The sequence below is a fragment of the Oryctolagus cuniculus genome, assembly GCF_964237555.1.
Source record: "Oryctolagus cuniculus chromosome 16 unlocalized genomic scaffold, mOryCun1.1 SUPER_16_unloc_1, whole genome shotgun sequence".
NCBI lineage: Eukaryota > Metazoa > Chordata > Mammalia > Lagomorpha > Leporidae > Oryctolagus > Oryctolagus cuniculus.
The window spans coordinates 7,185,465-7,209,964 of record NW_027208201.1 but is presented as its reverse complement, the minus strand read 5'-3'; the positions used below and the strand labels follow the sequence as shown (position 1 = coordinate 7,209,964).

Below are 24,500 nucleotides of genomic sequence, written 5' to 3'. Positions count from 1 at the left end.
GGTCGGGGTGCCGGATTCTGTCCCGGTTGTCCAGGCCAGCTTTCTGCTGTGGCCATGGAGTGCAGTGGAGGATGGGCTGAGTACTTGGGTCCTGCACCCCATGGGAGACCAGGATAAGCACCTGGCTCCTGCCATCGGATCAGCGCGGTGTGGTGGCTGCAGCACGCCAGCCGCAGTGGCCATTGGAGGGTGAACCAACAGCAAAAGGAAGACCTTTCTCTCTCTGTCTCTCTCTCACTGTCCACTCTGCCTGTCAAAAAATAAATCAAAAAAATAAATAAATAACAAAAAAAATTACAGGCCACAGGAGCTCAGATAGCAACTGTCATCCTCATACAAAACAGTGGGTCCAAGCAAAACTTTCATCCTTACAAAACGAGAGTTGATGAGGATCTGAGCCAACACTGTAGTCATATGCAATACTAGAAAGGGGGTAGCATCACAAGAGACTTCCTCAGCTGCCCCTCAACTTTAGAGAATGGAGAGCCCATATCCAGTGGACGACCAAGTCCAGACCAGGTAAGTAGACAAGACCCAGAATGACTGCTGGTCCCCCACAACAAGAGAAAGAATAGAAGCTATTAGAGATCCTTCTGCTTCCATTGGCTAGAGGTAAATGAGGCCCCATGCAATAACTGCCCCTGCCACCTGCCATCTCCCTGAACTGGAGATGATGGGACCTCTGTCATCCCAAGATTTGAAAAATGGAAGGGACCAGCATTGTCATAGCTGCCTGTGACATTGGCATCCAATTTGGATGCCAGTTTGAGACCTGGCTGCTCAGCTTCAGATCTGCTCCCTGCTAAGGAGCCTGGGGAAACAGCAGGATATAACTCAGGTGCTTGGGCCCCTGCACTCACATAGGAGACCTGAGAGAAAACAGGATCCAAAGCTTTATGTCCCCTAATTAACCCCTTATGTCATGGGGGTTTGTTCACATGTTGGAGGTTTCAAGTCATACCCTGTATCACAACTTGATGGAAATCCTGAAAAAGCAACTCCCAATTCCCTACCCAGTAAATGCCACACCACTGTCCCTCAGTGCAGGTCCCAGCTTGCCTCCCTTTGTCCAAGTCTAGGTATTAATGTTTCCAGCAGTGACACCTTAGACACCTTTGAGACAATCGAGAGTCTCCACAGGTAGCTCGCCATGGTCTACAACATTTCATATGGTGGGAAACTACCTCTCATGCCATTGTTAAAGTTGGAGCTGATAGAAGCATCTTCCAGCAGCATTCATCACAGATGAGGGGATCCCAGAATGCAAATTCCGCAGGTCTCCCTCAGCATAAGATGACTGCACCCACGGTGAGACTTCCCTTATCCCAAACACAAGGAATAATCAGTCTCAGCAGGCAGCCTCTCCTTGCAGTACAAGTATCCTACATCACTTTCCCCACATTGTAGTGGATGAACAGAGCCCCAATGAACCAAGTATCTCCTTCCCCAGGGGATGTTGTCTCAGAACATGAAAGACGAGAGTGGTTCTCACAAGCCAACAGATAATGCCATATTTCCCATGATAGGAATGGCAGGAGCCCAGCAACAAATCTCCCCCCAAAACTGAATCATTGAATTGCCTGGACCCAACACAATCCTTTTATCTGCTGTATTCCCGGCTGAATAGCCCCAGAGGAAAGGGTGAGGGGTGCTAGGGAAAGGACTGAAAGTGAAAGAGATGTAAGAGGGGAGTGGAAAAAATAAGTGGGAAAGGAATAATTATGCACAGACACAAAATATGGGATCTGAGCAAGCAAAATTATTCTCCCAAAATGCATGGAAGCGAATTTGAGCAAGTACTCCCAGTCATATCTAATACTAGGAACTGCAACAACAAAAGTGATTCCCTGAATGGCCCGTTCCAGATCCTTGCAAAGCTAGCCATGAATAGTAGGGCCCTAAACACATACAGTCAAACCATGTTATCTAGGCCTACTCTACATTGTATAATAATATTTGGTCATTTTTGATTAGCTTATTTCAGCATGAAACAATCATGTTATAACCTATGTCCTTAATACATTTTTTTTTGCAAAAAAATTCTTGAGGACCTTTATTCTGTAAGTTCTTTTAAGAACTTTTAAGAAGATCCATTGAATGCCACTCGTGTCAACAACTGTGATAATACCAGTTAAAATAGTTTACATTGAGGTTGCTACAGTTACAAAGATTGCATTGAATAGGGCAAAGTTGAGCTTTATGGCTGCTGCCTGTTCTCACCTCTAATTGTTTAAAAAGTCATATATATATATATATATATATATATAATTTAATTGGAGAGGGGGAGAGAGGGAGATCTTCCATATGCTGACTCACTCTCGAAATGGCCCCCAAGCCCAAGTAGGGCAAGGCTGAACCCAGGAACCAGGAAAGTAATCAGGGTTTTAATCTGACTCAAATGGCCATAACATGAAGAAAATCTCATAGGAGCAGATATCTTACCCTTGAACATTATGTATTGTAAGAAAAAAAATTGTATCAAATACTATATAATCCCTCATGCTATATTATCCATGTAGACTTTGATATTAAAATAAAGAAAAGGCACTGTAAAGAAAAACTGAACTATTGAAAGAGTTCCTTTCTCATGGGAAACCTATCCTGTCATCCATAAAAAGAGGTGCAGTCCACAGTTTCAGTCTAAAGAGTTTCATAAAGAACAGTTGGGGATTACAGGATCAGCGAAGAGGGTGGGACTGGCATTACATGGAAAGCTCTTTCTTGGGGGGGGGGTTCCTTGCCCCCACAGTGCCTGCACCACGTGGCTGCTCCTTCTCTCCAGCTTCTGCCCCATCAGTCTCCCCTCCCCGCCTTCTCTCCCTCTCTGATGATCTTGTCTGCATTCAGGGCCTCAGCCAGTCTCCTACTCAGCTTCTTCACTTTCCTTGTCTTCCTTTGGATGTCCGTAGGAGTTACCTGCCGGCTGTAGAAAGACCAGGAAACCCCTGGATCTGCGGGTGGAACCATCAAAGTCATCTCCGAGGCTGGCCCAGGGGTGGGCATGGGCGTGGGCCTGGACTGCAGACCCACAGCACCAGCCGGTCCTGGGGCTCTGCTTGGGATTGCCGGTGCTGTCATCTTCCAGGCATTTGCAAAATTCAAACTGGGTAAAGGCTCTCGCTCGCTGCTGCTGGCCCAGAGCCCTGCAGCCACCTGAGTGCACAGACCTGCTGGGGCTTTTCCAGCTTCCCCTTGGCCGGCGGCGCTGGAATGCATTGCCCGAGAGGGCAGTAACTCGAGTAACCGGGCTCTGGAAGGCGCAGCTGGTCTGAGCGGCATTGCGGAGCCTGTGCCGGGTCTCGGCTTGGTCTTCATCACATACGCTTCTTGCTTCCTTCGAAAGGTCTCAGGAATCATCGTTCTTCTCAGCCTCCTCTTGAAAAACAAAACCAAACTTGAGCAGAGTGGAAGACACAGACCGCCATCCATGGATGGGGTCCCAGCTGCCTCCACCTCCCCTTCTGGGCGAAACTGCCTTACACTGTACACCGCTGACATCCAGAAGGCTTGGGGCATGAGCAGTTTGTGAGGATGAGAAGGAAAAGCTGTGTGTTTTAGAGTTCGTTTTTATTTGATAGCAGAGTGACAGAGAGTGAATGAGAGAAGGGGAGGACAGAAGAACGTCTCTCACTTGCTCTTACAATTGCTCTCAGTAACTCTTTCTTTGAAATAAATTAAGAAACGTTTCAGAACAATCTGGTCTCTGATCCCAAGAAAGTTCACATAACAAAGAGTAGATGACATTGACTGTCACTCAAAACCATGGAGATAATACTGTTTGAAGTTGTGGCCATGTTTGGAGTGAACCAGCAGATGGAGGGCTTCTCTACCCTCCCACCACCCAGTAACTCAGCCTTCCAAATAAATTAGTAAATCTTAAGAAAAAATTCTGTGAGTTACTCAGAGAAATTTCAGTGAAGGAAAAAGTACACCAGTGTACACTCTGCGTTCACAATACTTCTCTACTCACTAGGGAGGGCTGGCTTGGAGATGAGAACAATACAGGTTTTCCCATGGTCACAAGGTTTGCCTGGCTGCCCTCAGTGTGGGATGTACACAGCCTGTGGATCCTTGGAAAATGCTGGAACTTTGCCCTCTGGCTCGTCCTTTATAGAGAAAGACAGTGGACAACCAACTCATTGGGAAATCCACGGATCCTGGGAAAAATGCAATGACTTCCACCAGTAGACAATCCCATCAGTGGATAAGCCACAGGCCAAGGGAAAATATATGCGGGAAGCATTTTCTGTATGTAAAAATTAGAAAGTTTCCATATATATAATTTTGCATATGACATTGGTTTTAATAGGCTAAAGTAGAAACTGTGTTGGTACTGTGGCCCAGTGAATTAAGCCACCTCTGGAAATGCCCACATCCCATAGAGGGCCAGGTTGGAGTTCCAACTGGTAGACTTTGAATCCTGCTCCCTGATGGGTCTGGGAAAGCAGTGGAAAGAACCAGCTGATGCAAGATGGCTCTTTGGGTCTGTCTCTCTTGTTCGCGGCCCCTATGCCTTTCTAAATAAATAAGTAAGCAAGTAAATCAGTAAATATGTGAAAAGATTGATTTCAAAAATCAAATCCTGAGGTCGGCACGGTGGTGTAGCTGATAAAGCTGCCACCTGCAGTGTCGGCATCCCACTTGGGCACTAGTTTGACTCCTGGCTGCTCCACTTCCGATCCAGCTCTCTGCTATGGCCTGGGAAAGCAGTGGAAGATGGCCCAAGTCCTTGGGCCCTGCACCCATGTGGGAGACCCAGAAGAAGCTCCTGGCTCATGGCTTTGGATCCATGCAGCTCTGGCCATTGCAGCCAACTGGTGAGTGAACCAGTAGATGGAAGACCTTTCTCTCTCTCTGCCTCTCCTCTCTCTGTGTAATCTGACTTTCAAATACAAGAAATGCTGGTGAGGATGTGGGGAAAAACATACCCTAATGCACTGTTGGTGGGAATGTAAGCTGATAAAGCCGCTATGGAAGACTTTATGGAGGACCAGTTTATACCTGTAACAAGGTGTAAAAAAATGAATGTCCTGCTGTGGGCTGTTGGATAAAATAAATATGGTAGACAGAAAGACAAATAACACAGATTCTCCCTTAAATGTGGTAGCTAGCATTTTTAAAATAGTCACAAGATGAAAATTTAAAATAGCAATTTGTTATCCGATAACTTTGGACAGCCCTTGTGTCAATTGTTGAGGAACAGTTTGTTTTTTCATACTATTTGTTGAACTCTTACTTAATATAGAATTAATTTTAGGTGTATAAAGTTAATTGAAAATAAATCTTAGTGTAAATTAAGAATGGGAATAGGAGAGGAAGGAGGAAGAAGAGTAGAAGTGTAGGTGCAAGGACAGGTAGCGTGGGAAAAATCATAACATTCCTAAAGTTGTTTTTATGAAATGTGTCAAGTTTAGATACCTTAAATAAAAGGGGTCTGGGGAAATCTAAGAAAAAATTCATTTTGGTTGTGAAGGAAAATAAAGGAAAGAAATATGTCTGTTTATATCATTTTGGCTGCAAATATAGTATTTTGCCTTACTTTGTTTTAAAACTTTGTTGAACAAATTATTAATAACTACACACTACTACACTATGAATGTTCTATGGCTATTTTAAAATTTGCTGTATGTGAGGGAAGTTGAACATTTTTCATTGGATTATTGTTTATAGCCCCTGCCTATATTCCTGCAGAACTATGGTCTTCTTGCTTGGTACTTGTTGAACGCTTTATTTAGTGGAGCTTTAAGCTTTTGAGTCAAATGCAAACTAAAACTATGCTATCTCAAAAATAACAAAATATTAGGTTGAGCAGAAAAATGAAACAATAAAATTGCAAAAAAGAATGGTAAAAATCTGTGAGATGGAAAATTATACAGTTTGAAAAAGGAATAAGTGATGATGGTGCAATGTGTATGGGTTTGAACCAAGACTCCTAAGCCACATATTGACTGTTGCCACTTGTCAGAATTATTCATAAAATGTGAATTCATAGAAACATATGGAGATGATTGGTTGCATGATATGAGTTTGAAAGTGACTTCTTATTACATAAAGAAATTTTTATAGGGTGATGAAAACCCTTCAATCCACTTAGAGAAGACTACTGCCTGAATGTGTGAACATACTGTGCATAATCTGAATGTTCAATATGAATATGCATGCACTTAAATGCTTTTGACTTGTCCAGTTTAAAATTGGTTCATCTTAGCTATGAGAATTCCACATTAATCCAAACAGCATTGTGTCCCATATGCAATTGGAAAAAGAAAATTTAAAGCAAAGACAAAAATAAAAAAAAAACAATATATTGGCGGAAGAACATACAGTTACTGATTCAGTGCCATGTGTAAGTGGATATTCCATATATGTGTTATAAAAGCACCACTTCAAAATAGTTCAACAATGAGTATTTATTAAGATATTTTTGGACAACACAGTATCTCAACAGAGGAACACTGCATGACCAATCACCTCCCGTATCTGGGAAAGAAATCTCACTTAAATCACAATGTCAACAAAGAAATGACAAGCACTCAGTAGCCAGGGCAAACAGAATGCAAAGCATGTTTAATTAGATGTCCTCACATATATGAGCACTTACATTGTCTATACACTGATAAATAAATAGAAATTAATTCATCTCAACTATTTCAGTGATAGCCTTTTAATATAAAATAGCATTGTTGTTGTAGCCTTGATGGGCATTTACACCATAATTTATTTTTACTCGATATAAAAATTTTCTCTAAACTCCCATTACTAACTCTGAGAGGGAGAGAAACAGAAGGTTAGTGACAGAGACAGAGAGACCTCCCATTCAATGCCTCACATCTCTACACCCCCTATGCCTGTGCCTGGGATGAGGCTACAACCAACAACAGTCAGTCAGACCCTAGATTTTCATATGGTTGGACAGGACCAAGTTACGTGAAGATTCACCACTGCCTTCCAGGGTCCCCAGGAATCAGAAGTCCAGGTCAGGAGCCAAAGCCAGAGCCAGAAATTGATGCCATGCACTCAGACTGCTAGGCTGTATGTCCAATACATAAATAGTTTTTAAAGGAAAAAAACCAACTTTAGTTCCTTCATTATTTCTGGATTGCTACTTCAGTCTGGATTCATGGTTCTAAACTCTGAATATGTGATAGCAAAACAAGTGGAAAAATTTTAGAATCCTTTAGAACTTGCTTTTATTCTTTAAGCCTTTCAAAGAGTTCATCTCAGGTCTTATGAGAATAACATAGCACTTGGGGACAAAGATGCAGCCCAGGAGCCCCGCACTGGAGGCCAAGATGGAGAAGACCTCCACAGCCACCATGACCTTCCCCTTGGTGCTGTGGTAGACAGGAAGGAAGGTCACCCAGACACTGCAGAACACCAGCATGCTGAATGTAAGGAACTTAGCTTCATTGAAAGTGTCAGGCAGATTCCTGGCTAGAAAAGCCACAGTGAAGCTGGCCAGGGCCATGGAACCCAGGTAGCCCAGGACACAGTAGAAGGCAGTGACCGAACCCTTATTGCACACCAGGATGATGTGGCCAGGCTCAGAGTGTGTATCTAACTCAATGAAGGGAGGAGAGATTCCCAGCCAGATGCTACAGAGAATCAGTTGGAGGAGGAAGCAAATGGGAATGACAGAGTTAGAAACTCCTGATATCAACAATCGCCTGACAGTTCTGCCAGGTTTTGTAACCTTGAAGGCCAGAATCACAGTGATGGTCTTGGCCAGCACAGTGGAAACAGCCACTGTGAACACAAGGCCAAATGCTATTTGCTGGAGGAGGCAGGTGGCTGTGTTGGGACGGCCAATGAAGAGTAAGGAGCAGAGGAAGCACAGGAAGAGAGTGATGAGCAGGATGTAGCTGAGGGTCCTGTTATTGGCCTTGACTATGGGAGTGTCTTGGTGCTTCACAAAGACCCAGAGGACCGCAGCTGTGAGGACAGAGAAGCACAGAGCCATGCAGGCCAGAGCCATCCCCAGAGATTCCTCAAAGGCCAAGAACGTCATCAACTTAGGGAGGCAGCGACTTCTATCCTGGTTTGGGTATTCGTGATCTTCACATGGGATGCACTGCTTTGCATCTGAGGAAGGAGAAAAACTGAAGGTTTACTTTGTAGAAATTCTGGATTTCTTCCTGTTGTGGAAAATGGTCAACTGCAATGCTGCTGGGAGCTTGTGATATATAGCAGGGTACACCTGATCAAGTTTCTGCATTGCTGTCCAGGGAGGATGCCCATCTGCAGATTGGAACAAACTCATTCAAACAACACCTTCAGCATATGGGGACTAGGTTGACTTATCCTGTGACACAGTCCTGTTCCCATGGGCATGGATGCTTCCCAGCCTTTCTCTGTTCTATCCCCTAAGTCAGCCTCATGCCACACCCTGTATCTCTGTAGCTCAGACACAGAAATAAACAACCCCAAACTCCTAAGATAACCTTACAGCCATCAGTACTACAGTTATTAGCTTGATATCTGGCAGAACAATCTTTCCTCATTTTATATTTTCATTTCCTTGGGAATCCTTTTGTCAATTTTTAATGGAATCTTAAGGTGCATTTTATTGAATAAACAACATTTGGATTTGAATAGAGGTGTTCTGAAAATAAAGCAATTTGGATGTAATTGATATTTTACCCAGTTATTGATGGAGAAATTAGATATTTTTCAAGTTAGTATATAATATAAATTTCAAAATGAATTAATACATTGCATTCTCAGGGTCATAGCAAGTGCATGATAATTAGTATAATACAATTCTCATCAATTCTCATGTTAATGTGATATTAATAGAAGCAGAAGAGATTCCATTCCATTCACTGGTACAATTTTAAGATGATTTATTCCTCCATTCCACCTCCCTTCCTTTCTTTTTTCTCTTTTCCCTTCTTCTTTCCTTCCTTTTTCTTCCTTCCTTCATTCCTTCCTTTTTTAATTTTTGAAATAGCATATTTTTAATTTACATTAAGTCAAAGTCTTAAAACTCCACTGAATCAAGAGTTCAAAAAGTAAAAAGTAATAAGACTATAGATCAGTGGGAATTGTAGGAAATGGATATAAAAATTACCCAAATAAAAGTGCCTGTTTCACTTATACATGCTAAATGTAAAGAAATCACAGATCATTTATAGCAGTATATCATTCTGAAACTCTGAGAAATTTTTTATTTTGTATTGGAACTTTTCACTCATTCTATGAAATCATAACTTGTTACCCCATTGTTCTTGTGGAAGGTGGGGAACAAATTCAGCTCTGGATACCATGTTTTCTCTATTTATTGAAATAACATTTTCTTGCCAATGCAGCAAGAAATAAGTCATAGAGACAAGTCAATGAATGGGTATATCTCTGTTTCAGTTAAATACAGAAGATGGTATTGGGGTCTAGCTACACTTGTTATGAGGGTTTGATTTAGCTTTTTAGATGACACTTCTTCAACCATACAAGATCCTAATGTAATTTAGAGTCAATCTTCCTGGCATTCTTATCTTGAAGTACCCATTTCTCTTCTTGGGGACACCAGGTGCTCTGGCTTCAATCTTAGATACTTTCTACAGTGTTTGTACATACAAGAAAGTATTGTTGTACAACATGCTTCCAGCATATGTTTTTAAATTCTTTTTATTTGTTATTGAATTTTTGCAAAACCTTTGTGCACAGATTAGCTCTTTGTTCTGTTATCTTCTTCATGGCCAAAACTATTTATTTCCTCTAGGAAATGATTAAAACCAAATGGTTGCTAATGCTAACACAATAGGAATTGAGAAGCCTTTTTGGAGGAAATCAAATCATTACAAGGTCTATTTCCCATATTTTAAAAAAATGGAAGTATTTCTCAGTGAGATATAGCACATTTTTTACATTCTTGGTACATTTTTTTTTTTTTGCAGGCAGAGTGGAGAGTGTGTGTGAGAGAGAGAGATAGAGAGAAAGGTCTTCCTTTTGCCGTTGGTTCACCCTCCAATGGCCGCCACAGCTGGCGCACTGTGGCCGGTGCACCACGCTGATCCAAAGGCAGGAGCCAGGTGCTTCTCCTGGTCTCCCATGGTGTGCAGGGCCCAAGCACTTGGGCCATCCTCCACTGCACTTTTGGGCCATAGCAGAGAGCTGGCCTGGAAGAGGGGCAACCGGGACAGAATATGGCACCCCGACCGGGACTAGAACCCGGTGTGCCGGTGCCGCTAGGTGGAGGATTAGCCTATTGAGCCATGGCACCGACCTGGTACATGTATTTTGATAGGTAATTATTTTTATGTTTGTCTTGTTCAAAAGTTTTTATGAGCATACCAAACTGTATATTTTAGTAGGATGTGATATTCATACTTCACCTTGACTCTTTCCTTTAATAAATTCTATAAATCTAAATGTACCTGTGGTACTAGACATCCTTAATTCCATGGAAAATATTAAAGACAGTGCAGGGAGGAATACAGTATTTCCATGATGACATACAAGCACTAGCTCTGTGCTTATCATGTGTTTGTAAGATGAATTGGTTTCAAGATTTACAGGCACCAATAGAAAGCCTTGATGATTATACATCGTACATTTCTCAGTTGGAAATATAGCAAGTTCCACCTGCAAATCTCAGATGATGACTTATCTAACATGGTGTGATATCTTTTAGAATCAGTGCTACAGTTGACGTTACTAGAATGAGCATCACCAGAGAAGAACTTAAACATAAAGTATCTTTAGTGATCATAAATGGATATATTGAATGAATGAGTAAATGTGTGCATAGAGAACAATGATGCACTAGGAACTAACTGCAAATCTCTTTGGTTTCTCTTTTGTGGAGAAATAACTAGAACAGTAAAGATATGGATTGGATATTTTCTACCTGTCTGATTGGCAATTTCTTTCTCTGGACACAAAACACAAGTATAGCAGCAGATAGGTCTTCCTTCCTGTGACATTTTCCTGAATCCTGGACCACAGCTCTGGCTACACACAGATTGAGGGGTCTGAAGAAAAAAGAGAAGCACTGGTCATGGTTTGGTATGTTATCAGCCACCGTGAAGGGTGTCAGTAGATCCCTCCTCACTACATAACACCTTGGCCTTCAATTGAAGGTCACGACTATATCCCCTCCTCCTGTACCTGTGAATAATACCTAGACATCCATTTCAGCATTCCTACGATTGCCATTTCTGTTTCCCCAACCTATTTCCCATGTATTACAAAAGAACCTGATCACTTCACACTTAACCTCTTCACAAGATTATTGGCAGATCTCTCTGTGGGTATCTCGTATCAAAAGAGAATCATACCACTTTGAATGCAACAGGCCATTCTATCATCTCTTCATTGACAAGTAAGCTTTGTTCATGTGGACTCTTGGAGGAAAACTCTCCAATTTTAATAAGCAAGCGAAGACCACTAGGAAAATTCACAACGTTCTGGATATCATAATGTGCCATGTGGTTTCTTGTTTCATGGAAGGATACTTTATCTCCAGCGCTGTTTGTAAATTGGATTTTCCTCAGAAATTGATGGAGCTGGAGGACAGGCATAATTGGAAATAGACAGCACATCCAAATTAGTTGCGGGAAGTCAGATGCTCTAAACAAGCCCTCTTTGTTGTCTTTTGCATTCAGCTTTTCCATTTGGTAGAACATTAATTTTCTTTGGATGCTTAAACATCTCCCGGGTTAAGGTATTCCTCTGCTCCCTCAACAAAACATCAAAGAGTGATTGTCCCCAATCAGAAAAGTTAGTGGTCCAGAGGTTTACTGGAGCACAGACTCTATTGAAGCTTTGGCCATGAAAGATTGGTTGGGGCTTTATGGAAGCTAACTCTACTGTTACCAGTTGGGCAGCACATGGATGGCTACTGAAATAACTTGATAGCTGTTATGAATATTATAGGTGTGTATCTACATAAGTTCTTCATAAGGTTCAAAATATAGTTGATGATTAGTGTATTTTGGTTGGGGAAAAATTAGAGATTAATGCATGATTGTTTCATAAGATATATTTTCCATCAAGAGACTCAAAGCCACTGTAATACCTCAGAAGTCCATATCTATAAGATATGTATATTATGTATATCAGCAATATACATTATACCTTTTAAGGTATACTTATACCTTAACACTGGTTGAACATGACACAACATGGTGTTCTTTCTCTCCTTGGCTTTGGGTCACTTATTGTGATGACTGTGACTATCTTTGACATATCAGATAGTATGGTATGACCAAAGACAAAATTTCAAATCTATGAAAGCTTATTATGCTTTTATAGTATGTGTTAACCTTGAACCTTCTAGATCACAACACATCTGTACTGGGATACAACTAAGTTGTTATTTTTAAACAACTATCACTTAATTGTGTTTTTAATTTTTTTAATTTTTATTTAATGAATACATTTTTTTGACAAGCAGAGTAGACAGTGAGAGAGAGAGAGAGAAAGTCTTCCTATCCGTTAATTCACCCCCCAATTGACCGCTATGGCCAGCATGCTGTGCCCCTCCAAAGCCAGGACACCCAGGTGCTTTCTCCTGGTCTCCTATGTGGGTGCAGGGCCCAAGCACTTGGGCCATCCTCCACTGCCTTCCCAGTCCACAGCAGAGAGCTGGACTGGAAGAGGAGCAACTGGGTTAGATCCGGCGCCCCAACTGGGACTAGAACCCAGAGTGCCGGTGTCGCAGGCGGAGGATTAGCCTAGTGAGCCACAGCACCGGCTAATGAGTGCATTTTTACATAGATACGACTTTATGAATATAGTGGTTCTTTCCCCCATAGCCCCCCTCCCCCCCAGCTACCATCCCACCTCCCTTTCCCTCTCCTATCTCCTTCTTCATTATGGTTCATTTTTAGTATGACTTTATAAACAGAGGACCAACACCATGCTAAGCATAGACTTTAACAATTTGCACCCAGGCACACACACAACATATAGAGTACAGTTTAGGGAGAGAATTTGCAGTCAATTCTCATATTAACATTCATTAGGGACAGAGGTCCTACATGGGGAGCAAGTCACAGTGAATACTGTTGTTCCTTTAATAATTAACACTCTTTTTATGATATCAGCGATCATCTGAGGCTCTTACCATGGGTTCCCAAGGTTATGGAAGACTTTTTTTTGACCATAGATTCCATCGGTATTTGGACATGGCTATAAGCAAAGTGGATGTTCTTTCCTCCCTTCAGAGAAAAGTGTCTCCTTCTTTGATGACTCTTTCTGTCCTCTGAGGTCTCACAGAGATCCTCTGTGTAGGATATTTTTTTGTCACAATGTCTTGGCTTTCCATGCCTGAAATGATCTCGCAGGCCTTTTAGCCCAACAAGGAAGCCTTAGGGTTGATTCTGAGGTTAGAGTGTTATTTATAGCAAATGTTATTCTAGGAGTCTGCTGTGTGGACTGCTTCCCATGTTGGTCTTTCCTTCCTTTTTTAATTATATTATTTTCCCAGGTACTTGATGTTACTTATATCATTATATCATGCTTTTTAAACTTAGACTGATCTATCTGTTGCCTTTAACTTTTAATATGACCATTTTAACAGTGAAGATGGCATTTGTACCACCAATTCTTATGGTTTTGGAGCCCCATGACTAGTTCTTAGGCTGTACCATTAGAGCTCAGTCTGTATGACTGTATGCAGAACCAAACTGTTTTACAGTTATAGACTACCTCCTCCATCTCTTATTTCCCCTCTTATTTTTATCTGGGATCTTTTCCCAATTGCCTTAAAATAAATATAACTCTGTGTAACCTAGAGTTATCAGTATGAAGAAGAGAAATGGGAGAGAGATAGAAAACAGAGAAAAAAAACCAACAGAACAAAACAAAGAGGATATACACGGTAAAAAGTAACAATGGCACTTTTAGAATCAATGTCTTCAAGAGTCCATGACCTAGGCTGGTGCCGTGGTTCACTAGGCTAATCCTCCACCTTGCGGCGCCGACACACCAGGTTCTAGTCCCGGTCGGGGCACTGGATTCTGTCCCGGTTGCCCCTCTTCCAGGCCAGCTCTCTGCTATGGCCAGGGAGTGCAGTGGGGGATGGCCCAAGTGCTTGGACCCTGCACCCCATGGGAGACCAGGAGAAGCACCTGGCTCCTGCCATCAGATCAGCGTGGTGTGCCGGCTGTAGCACGCCGGCCATGGCAGCCATTGGAGGGTGAACCAATGGCAAAGGAAGACCTTTCTTTCTGTCTCTCTCTTTCACTGTCCACTCTGCCTGTCAAAAAAAAAAAAGACTCAAAGATTCCATGACCTGATTGTCAAGGGACAGTTTACCAGTTAATTCTTAAATAATGTAGAGGACAAAATTTACAAATAATTTATTAATTATATCTATGGAAGCCTTCTTGAAAAATTAATTTCCTTTCCCAAGGTTTGACTCTAATACTGTAGTTTATAAAACATACTTCTAATGCTTAAATACAATTTGATTATTAAGTAAATGTTCTGATGCTAATTTTTACAAATATTTTACTTTTTCTAGACATCACCCTTATTTAATATATCCTACAAATTTATGAGCGTATTTGTCCTTTGCACATGCAAACAGAATTTTCTAAATACATTCTATATGTGGGGAATGGATTCATGTAAGCCAGGGTTAAACCCAGAAATATTCAGCTGACTGAGCAGGCAAATCCTGTGCTCATGTGCATCCTCAGTAGTCTCATATGTAAGAAATGGGACTACAGTCCATGCTCCCTGATTGCTGCAGAGTTTGTAAGGGCAGTTGGTCTAACATGCTTCATTTCCCATCCATTTCCTATCATGTTTAGGATATTATGTGAAATCCATTTCTGTTTTCACAAAAAGTATCTTATCTCATCCAGGGCTTAGGCCACAGGTTATGCAGGATTATAAATCAAATTAAACTGCTGTCAGATTTGAACGATATTTGCAACAAAATACATGGAACTGAAGATCACTATGCTGAGTGAAGTACTCCAGGCCCAGAAAGGCAAATATCATATGTTTTTCTGATTTGTGGAAGTTAATATACAGAGTATAAACATTGTGACAGTATCCTAGCATTTAGTATGTTGTTTCACTGAAGCATACGGTGTATATGACATATACCCTTATCTTCCTGTACTAGCAACATTGTCATCAATCACTCTCCTTGTGATATTAATATCCTTATTCCAAGAAAAAACTGTAGATATGGATATATATAAAATACGTACCTTTGATGTACATGTGGCAGGATGTCAAAATTGTTAAATTTTACAAATGAAAAATTTATAGAAATGAAAAATAATTTATCAATACGTCTTTTTTGGCTTTGTATAAATTCCAAGGAATATTATGGCATGACAACTTTTTATCTGTCAAATTTTCTCACGTATTGCAGCATTTCAGCCTACATTACAAACTTTTCTGATACCATTTCTGTTCAGAAAGTAACCATTCAAAATCCATAGAGATTGAAATTTCCAGCCAAAGCCAACAATCACAGATATACCAATAACCAATGGAAAGAACCCAACTTCTGATGTACCTAATCTCTCTGACCCTGAGAAGATAGCAGGGTCATGATGCTGTATCTCAATACAACATCTCTAGATTCCATCAGGTGGCAACTTTCTGTTCTGTTTTAGGGGAGGTTTACCTGCCAGGGAAGAATCATAGGTTGTATTGCTTCTCCTGGAGATCCCATTTCTACTTTCTCCAAAATCATTTTATGGAGGACGTGGGCCACTGTGTAGACAGCATTGTAGACTAAATAGCTGGAGTCAGATATGGTCAGCAAGTCAATATGTCCTGGAAGAAACTCTAAGGAGGTATTTGGTGGGCAGCTTCCAATATGTCCACAAAATGATCCTTCAAGTGAGCAGTGCAGATGGAAAAGCCATAATTTACTGAAATAAAAGTCTTCTGGGTAGTGGGAAGGGTTTTCCATCTTGACAAAATGTTTGAGGCCAGGGATTTCTTCCTTGTGGGGTGAAAATGAGAAGCCTCCGTGCAAAGAATGCAACATGTGGTTTGTCTCAGACATAACAAGATCCCACTTTGATGTCATGATCCACACTTTCCCGATGGTTACAAAGGACTGCACTGAAATGTCCACACTGATGAGACCTCTTACATCACCATAGAGTATATGCACATTTGCAGATGAAACTCTGATGCTACTCATGAAAGTGAGATCACCATACCCATACAACTTCTTTGTGACAGGGAGCTTAACTGTAAAGGCCACACAGATACCTTTCTTGAGCATCTCTGCTTCAAAATACTGAAGGAACTGCTCTCCTTTCATGTCATCAGACACAAAGAGCACCACCCAAGTCCAGCCAAAATGCAGCAACAAGTAGATCATTCCATGGCCCAAAGAGCTGTCACTGGTTGCCATCTGATAGAGTGAGGGAAACTGGTCCTTATCATTTAGCATGGGATCAAAAGGGCCATAGGTGAGCTGAAAGCAAAGAAAAACATGATCAAACTTTTGTAGGATTTGTGTTATCTCTCTTGGAAGTGAGTGAAAAGAATTTCTCCCCAAGGTCAACTTTAAATAGGTTACTATTGTGTGAAAAGAAAGAGTGCAGTAGAGATGAAAAATCTTGCTACTCTGGCCACAGAGAAGACCATGCTTCGCATGCCCATTGCTTTAGGTGAATAAATGTGACTCCTCCTTCATAGCTTTAAAGAAAATCTGTCAGTTTCTGTATGCTCTTCATGTCCTGCAGTGGGGCCTGAGGAAGAAGGAACTTTGGATGTTGCTTCACCCATCCTTGCCCAGGGGACTGGTGGAGTAGAGCCACCTCCTCCAGCAGCCACCATTGTAGATAACTCTGAGACAGAAATCTCTACTGTGTTGATCTCTTGGTATTTGGAGTGCATTGATTACCACAGGAAACCTGCATTGTCTCCAAGAATATAATCACCAACCTTTTTTCATTTGGGGCAAAATATTTTTTCCAATCCAGAATCCTCTGCTCACCATATGGCCTATGTTTGACAGGCACATGTTCTGATTGTTGCTTGTATAGTGGGTCCCTGGGGAAGTATTTTTGAGATACTGACACAGACCTGGGGAGGCAGTGATAATGACTCAACTCACTGGGTCATGGCATTCATGTGGAATGACTTCCTGGTTCTACACATGTGCAATGGTAGACTAAGCCCAACACCATGTCAGACATTTGGTAAGCAAATCAGCTGAGTTGTTTATAATAGAGCTCCTTGTCTGCCTGGCTACTTCCCTGTCTCCCAAAGATTGGAATAAACCCATGTCCACAGTTCTGATATGCACAGTTGTAGATGGCATGGCCACTGGGAATCCTGAGAAAAATCAACCTGTGTGCTTGTGACTAATTAGCATTGGGAACATGATCGGTTGAGCTCCAGTGTAGCAAGATGTGAGTCTCAACACTCCATGGTGGAGCCAGCATAGTGGCACTGTGTGTTAGCCTACCAATGATGATACCAGCATCCCACTTCTAAGTGCCAGTTCAAGTCCTGGATAATCTGCTTTTGATCTACTTGCCTGCTGTTGTACTGGAGGAGTCAGCAATGTATAACAAAAGTACTAGGCCCCTTTCTACCATGTGGTATAACAGGAGGGAAATCCTGGCTGCTGGCTGCTGGCTGGCTCAGATCTAGCTGTTGTGGGCATCTGGGGAGTGACCCTGTGGTTAAGAGATCCACTCCAATGCCATGTGTATGTGTATGTGTATGTGTATGTGTATGTGACTTTCCATCTTTCTCCATTGCTTTGCCTTTTAGATAAACAAATATAGAAGTCTTTAAAAAATATTTTTCACTGTCTGTTACCCTCATTGTTTTCCCAAAGGGGACCCAGATGCATTCCCTATATCCAACTGTCCTAGGTCTCTGGATGCCACCTGAGATGGTGCTGTCCTTGGATGGGGAACATCTGTGTGCTGTGGACATTATGAAGTGTAGAGGTGAGACTATTAGACAGCCTATGCTTCCAGCAGGTGGGAGATGGTTACACAGGCCCTAGACAGGAATCTTAAGAAGGCTGTCAACAGGCCCTGCTATTTCCCTTTCTCCCTTCTCCTTCCCCTGTTAATAATCTCACATCCTTAGGAAATCCATGGGATCTCTCCTATACCATGGTGTGGTATGTATACTCGGCTGCCCCATTTCCATTTTTCAGAGGTGAGAGAATGGTGTTGGAGGAAATTTAACTATTGCCCTCCAGATTCACAGCTCATTTACCTGTGGGTTTTTGTAGAGCTCCAAAAGCGTTCCAAACTCAACAGACAATGCTGATGTAGTTCCAGCAATGACAGCAACGTGTCTCCCTTGTGTATGGCAGGTGTAGTTAGGGAAAGGCACATTAATCCCAATCAACCAATATACTATGCTCAGTAAGGTGTACTGTTCACTGGCAAAGGCATTGAAGAATTTGAAACCAAGGGTCAGGTTGGGGAGGAGCTGGGAGTCCTTATTGATCTCCTGGATGGCAAAGCGGAAGGCCAGCACATATTGGTAGTTCTTCCACAGCCACCTAAAGAGAGGGGCAGCATCCGGGAGAGGGTGAGACCATGGAATTCAGAGCAACAACACAGCCACACCCTGAAGCAGCAGTGGTCAGACTCAGGCTTCCACTCAGTTGTGCCTCAGCTTTGGAAAAAGAAGGAGATGCGAATGAGGTTTCAAGGGCTCTAGAAGATTGTAGAATGGCCCTTGGACTCCTCTGAAGCAAACTGTGCCCATGATCATACTCACCTTCATGAACCCTTCAGGAAAGCTTCAATGCATCCCAACCTAAGGACAACACCCAGGAGCAAGCATTTCTGTTTCCAGTAATTTCTGGAGTAGGCTGAATGCCACCTGACTCATCAGTTGTTTAAAGTTTTAGAACATTCTCCTCGGCCAGGTCCATCTGAGTCATTTGTCCCTGGTCCTTGCTTTAATTTCCTATTCTAATGTTTTGCTTTGCTCAAATCAGATTTAACATTTTGTTTTCCTTGAAATGTAAACATTTTTCTCCTGAACTCAGATAATTTAGGATGTTTCCTTAGTTTCCATTTTTTTCTCTATTGAATTCATATTTTTCATTTCATATTTTACACTTGTATGTTCAATCCTTTTTTCTATATATCTTCTTAAAAACTTGTTACTAATACAAAGATATATGATTGTATATATTCCAGATACAGTCCTAAGAAGATAACCACACTTCCCTCCTTCAATTCTTCCTCCTTCCTTTCTCTTTTTTCTATTCATCTTTGCTATAACATAATTTCAATTTACTCTATAATCACAGCATATATCTTGAGTGAAAATAGTTTCTTAGAATTTAAGAGCTCTCACATTTCATGTGTATGAGAAATTGGATGGTCTATTTTCTCACTATGGGTTTCTTTTTTTCTTCTTCCCTTGGAATTCTGTTGAACTTTTATAACTTCTTACATTTCTTCCAGAATTTGAATGCTAAGAATATTCATACCTGTTAATAAGTTGCATGGGACTTAATATATTCATCCAATCATTCCTTTAGTTGCTTTGCACTGAATATTATGTTTCTGTGTTGGGCTTAACTAATAGTTTGTCATTTCTTCATTTCCTCAATATTATAATACATATTCAAAAAGTTTCTAATTGGCAGTGCTTTATTTTTGCTGATTGCCAATTATTGGGTCACACAGTGTTGTACATGTTGTTCTTATATGTGGAGTTTGAAATTGAATTTTGTCTTATTGATAAGTCAGCATTCTATACACACTTAATCTGAGGAGATTTTCAGATCACATAGAGGAGTTCTTAAAATTGAGGTTGACCTGGCACAGAATTTATGCTAGTGGCATGTGTCCATAGCTTAAATTTATTTGTTTGAATTACAAAATAAATTCATTGAATAAACATTTTCTGTTAATCTTTTGGCCTTAGTAGAATAATTTTTCACTGTGAAGAGCACACTGCATTCACCTTGGGTTATTTATAACACTTGCTGTCAGCTGAAAGTTGACTAGCTTAATTCTTTTTTGCTGAAGGCAAAGTTGTCAGTTGTTAATTTCAGGACCTGGCATGCTGAGTTACTATTTTGAGTAAACAGGAATGTCTGACACCAAGGCAGACTTAGATATTATGATATTTTGGGTGCCAGCACTGTGGCATAGCAGGTAAAGCTGCCACTTGCAATGCCAGCATCCCATAGGGGCACTGATTCAAGTCCTGGCCGCTCCACTTCTGATCCAGCTCTCTGCTATAGCCTGGGAAAGCAATAGAAGATGGCCTAAATCTTTGGCTCCTGCTCCCATGTGGGAAGATCGGAAAGAAGCTCCTTGCTCCTGGCTTCAGCTGGGTGCAGCTCCAGCCATTGTGGCCAATTGGGGAGTGAAACAGTGGATGGAAGACCTCTCTCACTGTCTGCCTCTCCTCTCTCTGAGTAACTCTGACTCTCAAATAAATAAAATTAATCTTAAAAAAGATATTTTGAGAAATGTATACTAAATGTTGCTGCAAGCCACAACATGAATAAAACAGGAAACATGGTGCACTCCAATTTGTCAGTCACAAAAGACCACAAAGGATATGAATCAACTCACATGAGGGGGCCGTAATAGGCTGACCCTCAGAGACACAAGACAGAGGGGTGGTACGCAGTATGGGAGAAGGAATGAAGGATGTGGAGACACTGAAAAGGAGTTAGGGATTTGTGAGCAGGTGATAAACATCTAGATGTTTATCAACAATGATTTGGTAACTCTTTTAAAAATCTTGATAAAAGACTTTATCTCATTATTTAATGATGTACCCCCAGCATCTCAGAGAAATATGCAGTTTATTAAATAAAACTGATCATTAGAGTATTACAGCCACACAAAATTAATGCCAAATCAAAGGCCAAATATTGGGTAAACAAATGTGGGATATGCACATAAAATAACTCCTGTCAGGCAAATAACAACATAACTTCCATCAGCTTTAAGGAAGTTCAATCACAGTATTGAAGCTGGAGCTTGAAGTCAAACTTCACAAAAAATTAATCATCTGAGCCCATATTAACTAAAGGAGATTGAAGCAAATGCAATTTTAGAGTGTGGCAAGCACATGAGGGCTAAAGGTCTGCACAAATTAGGGTGGCCAGACACTTTTCTACCTGGGGAAGAGAAGGCAGAGAGCAAAGCCTGGCCTCCAGTTTGTGGCATGGGCTGACCTTTCACCCTGAGATCATGAACAAGGCAGCTCCTCACTGTCTCCCATACAGAGTCCCTGAGATGAGAGATTAATTCACCTTTAGAAAATCACATCCTATCTCCCTAAATCTGACAGAGTACAAACGATCAGTAGCTGCCACATAACCAGAAGATTCACATGCATAAAGTGTTTACCATAAATATCCCATTAGGCATTTTCGCTAATAATATAGAAATTAAAAATGCACAAAGAAATTTAATGAAACATTGAGAAGGGACAGAACACTGTGAAGGCACCAACTAGGAGAGACTACATGTTTTAACACTGTGCCTCAGAGGTCACCAGCCCATTAGCAGTTGCCCATAGTGCATGGCAACCTGCTGAGTTGATAAGCATTAAATTCCAAAAGTGCTGATAAGAACAGACATGCTCCATTTAAACCAACATCTCTCTGCCTCACTCTCTTCTGAACACATGAGCATGTGGTTCTCTGCAGTGAGTCAGAAGCACACTCCACTGTCACCACCAACAAGGGTGCAGAGACAGGATGTCTTGTTTCTAATCCTCTTCAGGCATCCACGTTAACAGTTACTAAAACACATGCTGCACAGGTGTGTCAAGCCCAGAATTAATGCAGTTTCTGTGTGGTTCCTGGAGAAAAACCTTCAGGATCCAAGTGAAAGTCTTGGGGAAGATAAATCCCTTTAATCTTGCTACATTCAGGGACTCAAGCCTGCAGTCTGAAGGGGCTCAGTTAATGATGTGTGGTGGGACAAAGTCTGTTTATGGTGGCACATCTTAGATATACATGGATTCACTATTGGGTACAATAGTGACAATGCTCTTTTCAGCACTGGAAATCAGAGTGACCCCTTAATCTTAACACTGACCACAGACCAGGGTCTCAGTGCCTCAGGACACCTGTGCCCACTCCATGCATGCAGGTAGGATTGGAGTCCCCACATTCTGCCTCATTCCAAGATGCTGAGGGCTGTATTTGAGAGATCTAAGCCAATGGAGTGGGCAGATAATCATTGATGTCACTTCTCTGTCCCTGAAGGACCAAGAAGCAAATAGAAAAATGAACAGCAAGGCATGGAAGGTACAAGAATGGAGTGAACCTGCAACTTCCTTTATTGGCATTTTGGCACTTTCTTCATACCTTCTAGCATTCTCAGAAAGGATTAAACACAGTAGTAACACACACTCACATTCAATGGTAGCCACACTTAATGCATACACACAATCTTGAACTTACCAAGATACAACAGTTTTATACTGGGGACGATGTAAAAAAGACATCTGGACCTTTTTGCTTTCTGGTTCTGGGTAGTAGAGAGGGAAAAAACCACCCAGGATCAGGTCTCCATCTTGGTTGATACTTGGCTTAAGGTAATTATTGCATTCCCTGTGGGTCATGCCCTGTGAAGTGTGTATAGTGTGCAGGAGTAGGCACAGAACACTCACAGACAACATCTTGCCAGGGTTTTCACAATTCAGAGATGAAGCCCAAAATGTCAGCTGAGATTAAGGAACAAGGAGCTGGCAGGTGTTGGCAGGCTCAATCCCCTGCAGAGAACTGCTCTCTGTGCAGGGCACTGCTGAATCCTAGTATTGCTGTCTGCCAGTCTAGTGAGTCAGAAAGGGACACAACTGGAAACTACAGGGAGTCATTTCTAAAGAAGTCCATGCAGTGAGACATTAGTGTCCATGTGATCAGCACAGCACTGGCAGCTCAGCCTTTTCTTTGCTTCACTGTGTCCCATACAGAAACTCAAGGAATCACCCTGCCCTGGGGCTCTGCACCTGTTACCCTCCATTCTAGGGGAAAACACGTTGGAAAAACATGTTTTGGACTCTCATTCCTCTCCTCCTTGTATGATTTCATCATGGTCCAACAAGGCACTGGGGACCACCTAATGATTGGACAGTGCACAAAGGGCTAAGTGTTACTCCAGTGGACTTCTTGGTGTGTTTGGCAAGTTTAGAAAGAGTTGCTGCTAGGATCAACAAAACGTCCAGTTGCATCATTCCACATATGAGTTGGAAAGAAGTCAAGGGCTGATGTCTATCATTGATGACTCTGTGCTCCCCACCCAGTCTCTTCATTGCTGTGTCTAATATCATTCTCAAGTTTGCAAAACTCTGCTGAGAACATTGGCTTCGTGATTAAGAATGAGCAGGCATATTCAGAAAAGGGTACCAATTCTCTCACCATGTATAGCCCTCCACACAATTAATCCAGTTACCCACTTCCCTGAGGTTCTCCCCATTTAACAAGCCTTTAGCATTGGTATGGTTTCCATGTGACAAGTGAAAGGAATTCTGTTCTATATCAAACATGGATTTCTAAGGCTGTCTATTTTCTCTCACTTTTTACAGGAAACATTCTCAACCAGATTCCTCTACCTTTTTAATTAATAATCTCCTTACCTGTTTAATTGTTAACTTTAAATCATCTAGATTTATGGATCTGAGTGAATGTGTTGATAGCTGTACACATTGTGGATGCATTCATCTGGCTCTTTGCCATGTGTTTTACCCCACATCCTCTTCATTTTTTTAGGTTGACCACATTAAAGTCAAGTGCCTCAGCATTTTTGCAAGTAAACTGCATGCTGTTCCCAGGCTCCCCATGATGTGCAACACATCACTTGAACTCATTGGTCTTGTCTAAATGAAATTTTATTCCTCTAACTTCTCCTGAGCATTGAAACTCCCAACCTTGGTAACCTTTGTTCTTTTCTACTTCTGTGAATAATGACATGGGGATTTTGACAGGATTTGCACTAAGTTATTATATGCCTTTTGATATTATGTATATTTGAAGACTATTAATACTTATAATACACAATATCATATTTCTTTGCATTTATTTGTGTGTATATCCATTTATCTTATGAAGATTTTAGTTTGTATATCTTTCACTTCCTTGCTTAAATTTATTGAGTTTAGTTTCCCCATCATGATCATGCTCTTCAAGGTTGTACCCCTTACCTATGATATATCTTGTAGCAACCAATTACACTAATTCACAAATAAGCCTCCATTCTACAAGACTCACACACCAACTTAAAAAGAAAGGAGAAAAGTACTTAATAAATGCATGAAGAATTAGAAATTGAAGAAATAACATGTCATAGAACAGAAGACACATGGTTGACGGTTTCATCAGATCAGGAAGAAAAAGGGGTCAGGTAGGTAGTGGGTAAGAATGTGATTTTTTTTTGTGGAATTCTAGAGGAATCTTTGAATGGTAGGTAGCAACAGTGGTGGGGAAGGGGCCTACTTCCAAGGGCCACCATGTAACTGAGAGATGAAGGGTCTAGAATTTGTGGAGGTGGACAGATGAGCCTCATGCCTCCTGGACTTCATCCAACATCTCTCTAACATGGCAATGATTC

General features: G+C 41.4%; 2 protein-coding genes across 2 annotated transcripts in view; both read right to left on the bottom strand.

Moving 5' to 3' along the window:
• Positions 1-2,793: 2,793 nt before the first annotated feature.
• LOC138847814 (putative methyl-CpG-binding domain protein 3-like 3) lies at positions 2,794-3,357 on the bottom strand. The gene has a single exon (XM_070067630.1). It carries the CDS (start codon positions 3,355-3,357, stop codon positions 2,794-2,796), a length of 564 nt encoding a protein of 187 aa, XP_069923731.1.
• A 3,820-nt stretch (positions 3,358-7,177) lies between these two features.
• The window catches only part of LOC127486884 (vomeronasal type-2 receptor 116-like), a 112,256-nt gene continuing 94,933 nt past the window's right edge, over positions 7,178-24,500 (bottom strand). The window contains exons 4-8 of the mRNA XM_070067629.1: positions 18,169-18,460; positions 15,593-16,399; positions 11,277-11,504; positions 10,847-10,970; positions 7,178-8,082 (exon numbers count right to left, since the gene is read on the bottom strand). Of these exons, the coding sequence (XP_069923730.1) occupies positions 7,178-8,082; positions 10,847-10,970; positions 11,277-11,504; positions 15,593-16,399; positions 18,169-18,460 (2,356 nt within the window). The remainder of the gene's footprint in view (positions 8,083-10,846; positions 10,971-11,276; positions 11,505-15,592; positions 16,400-18,168; positions 18,461-24,500) is intronic.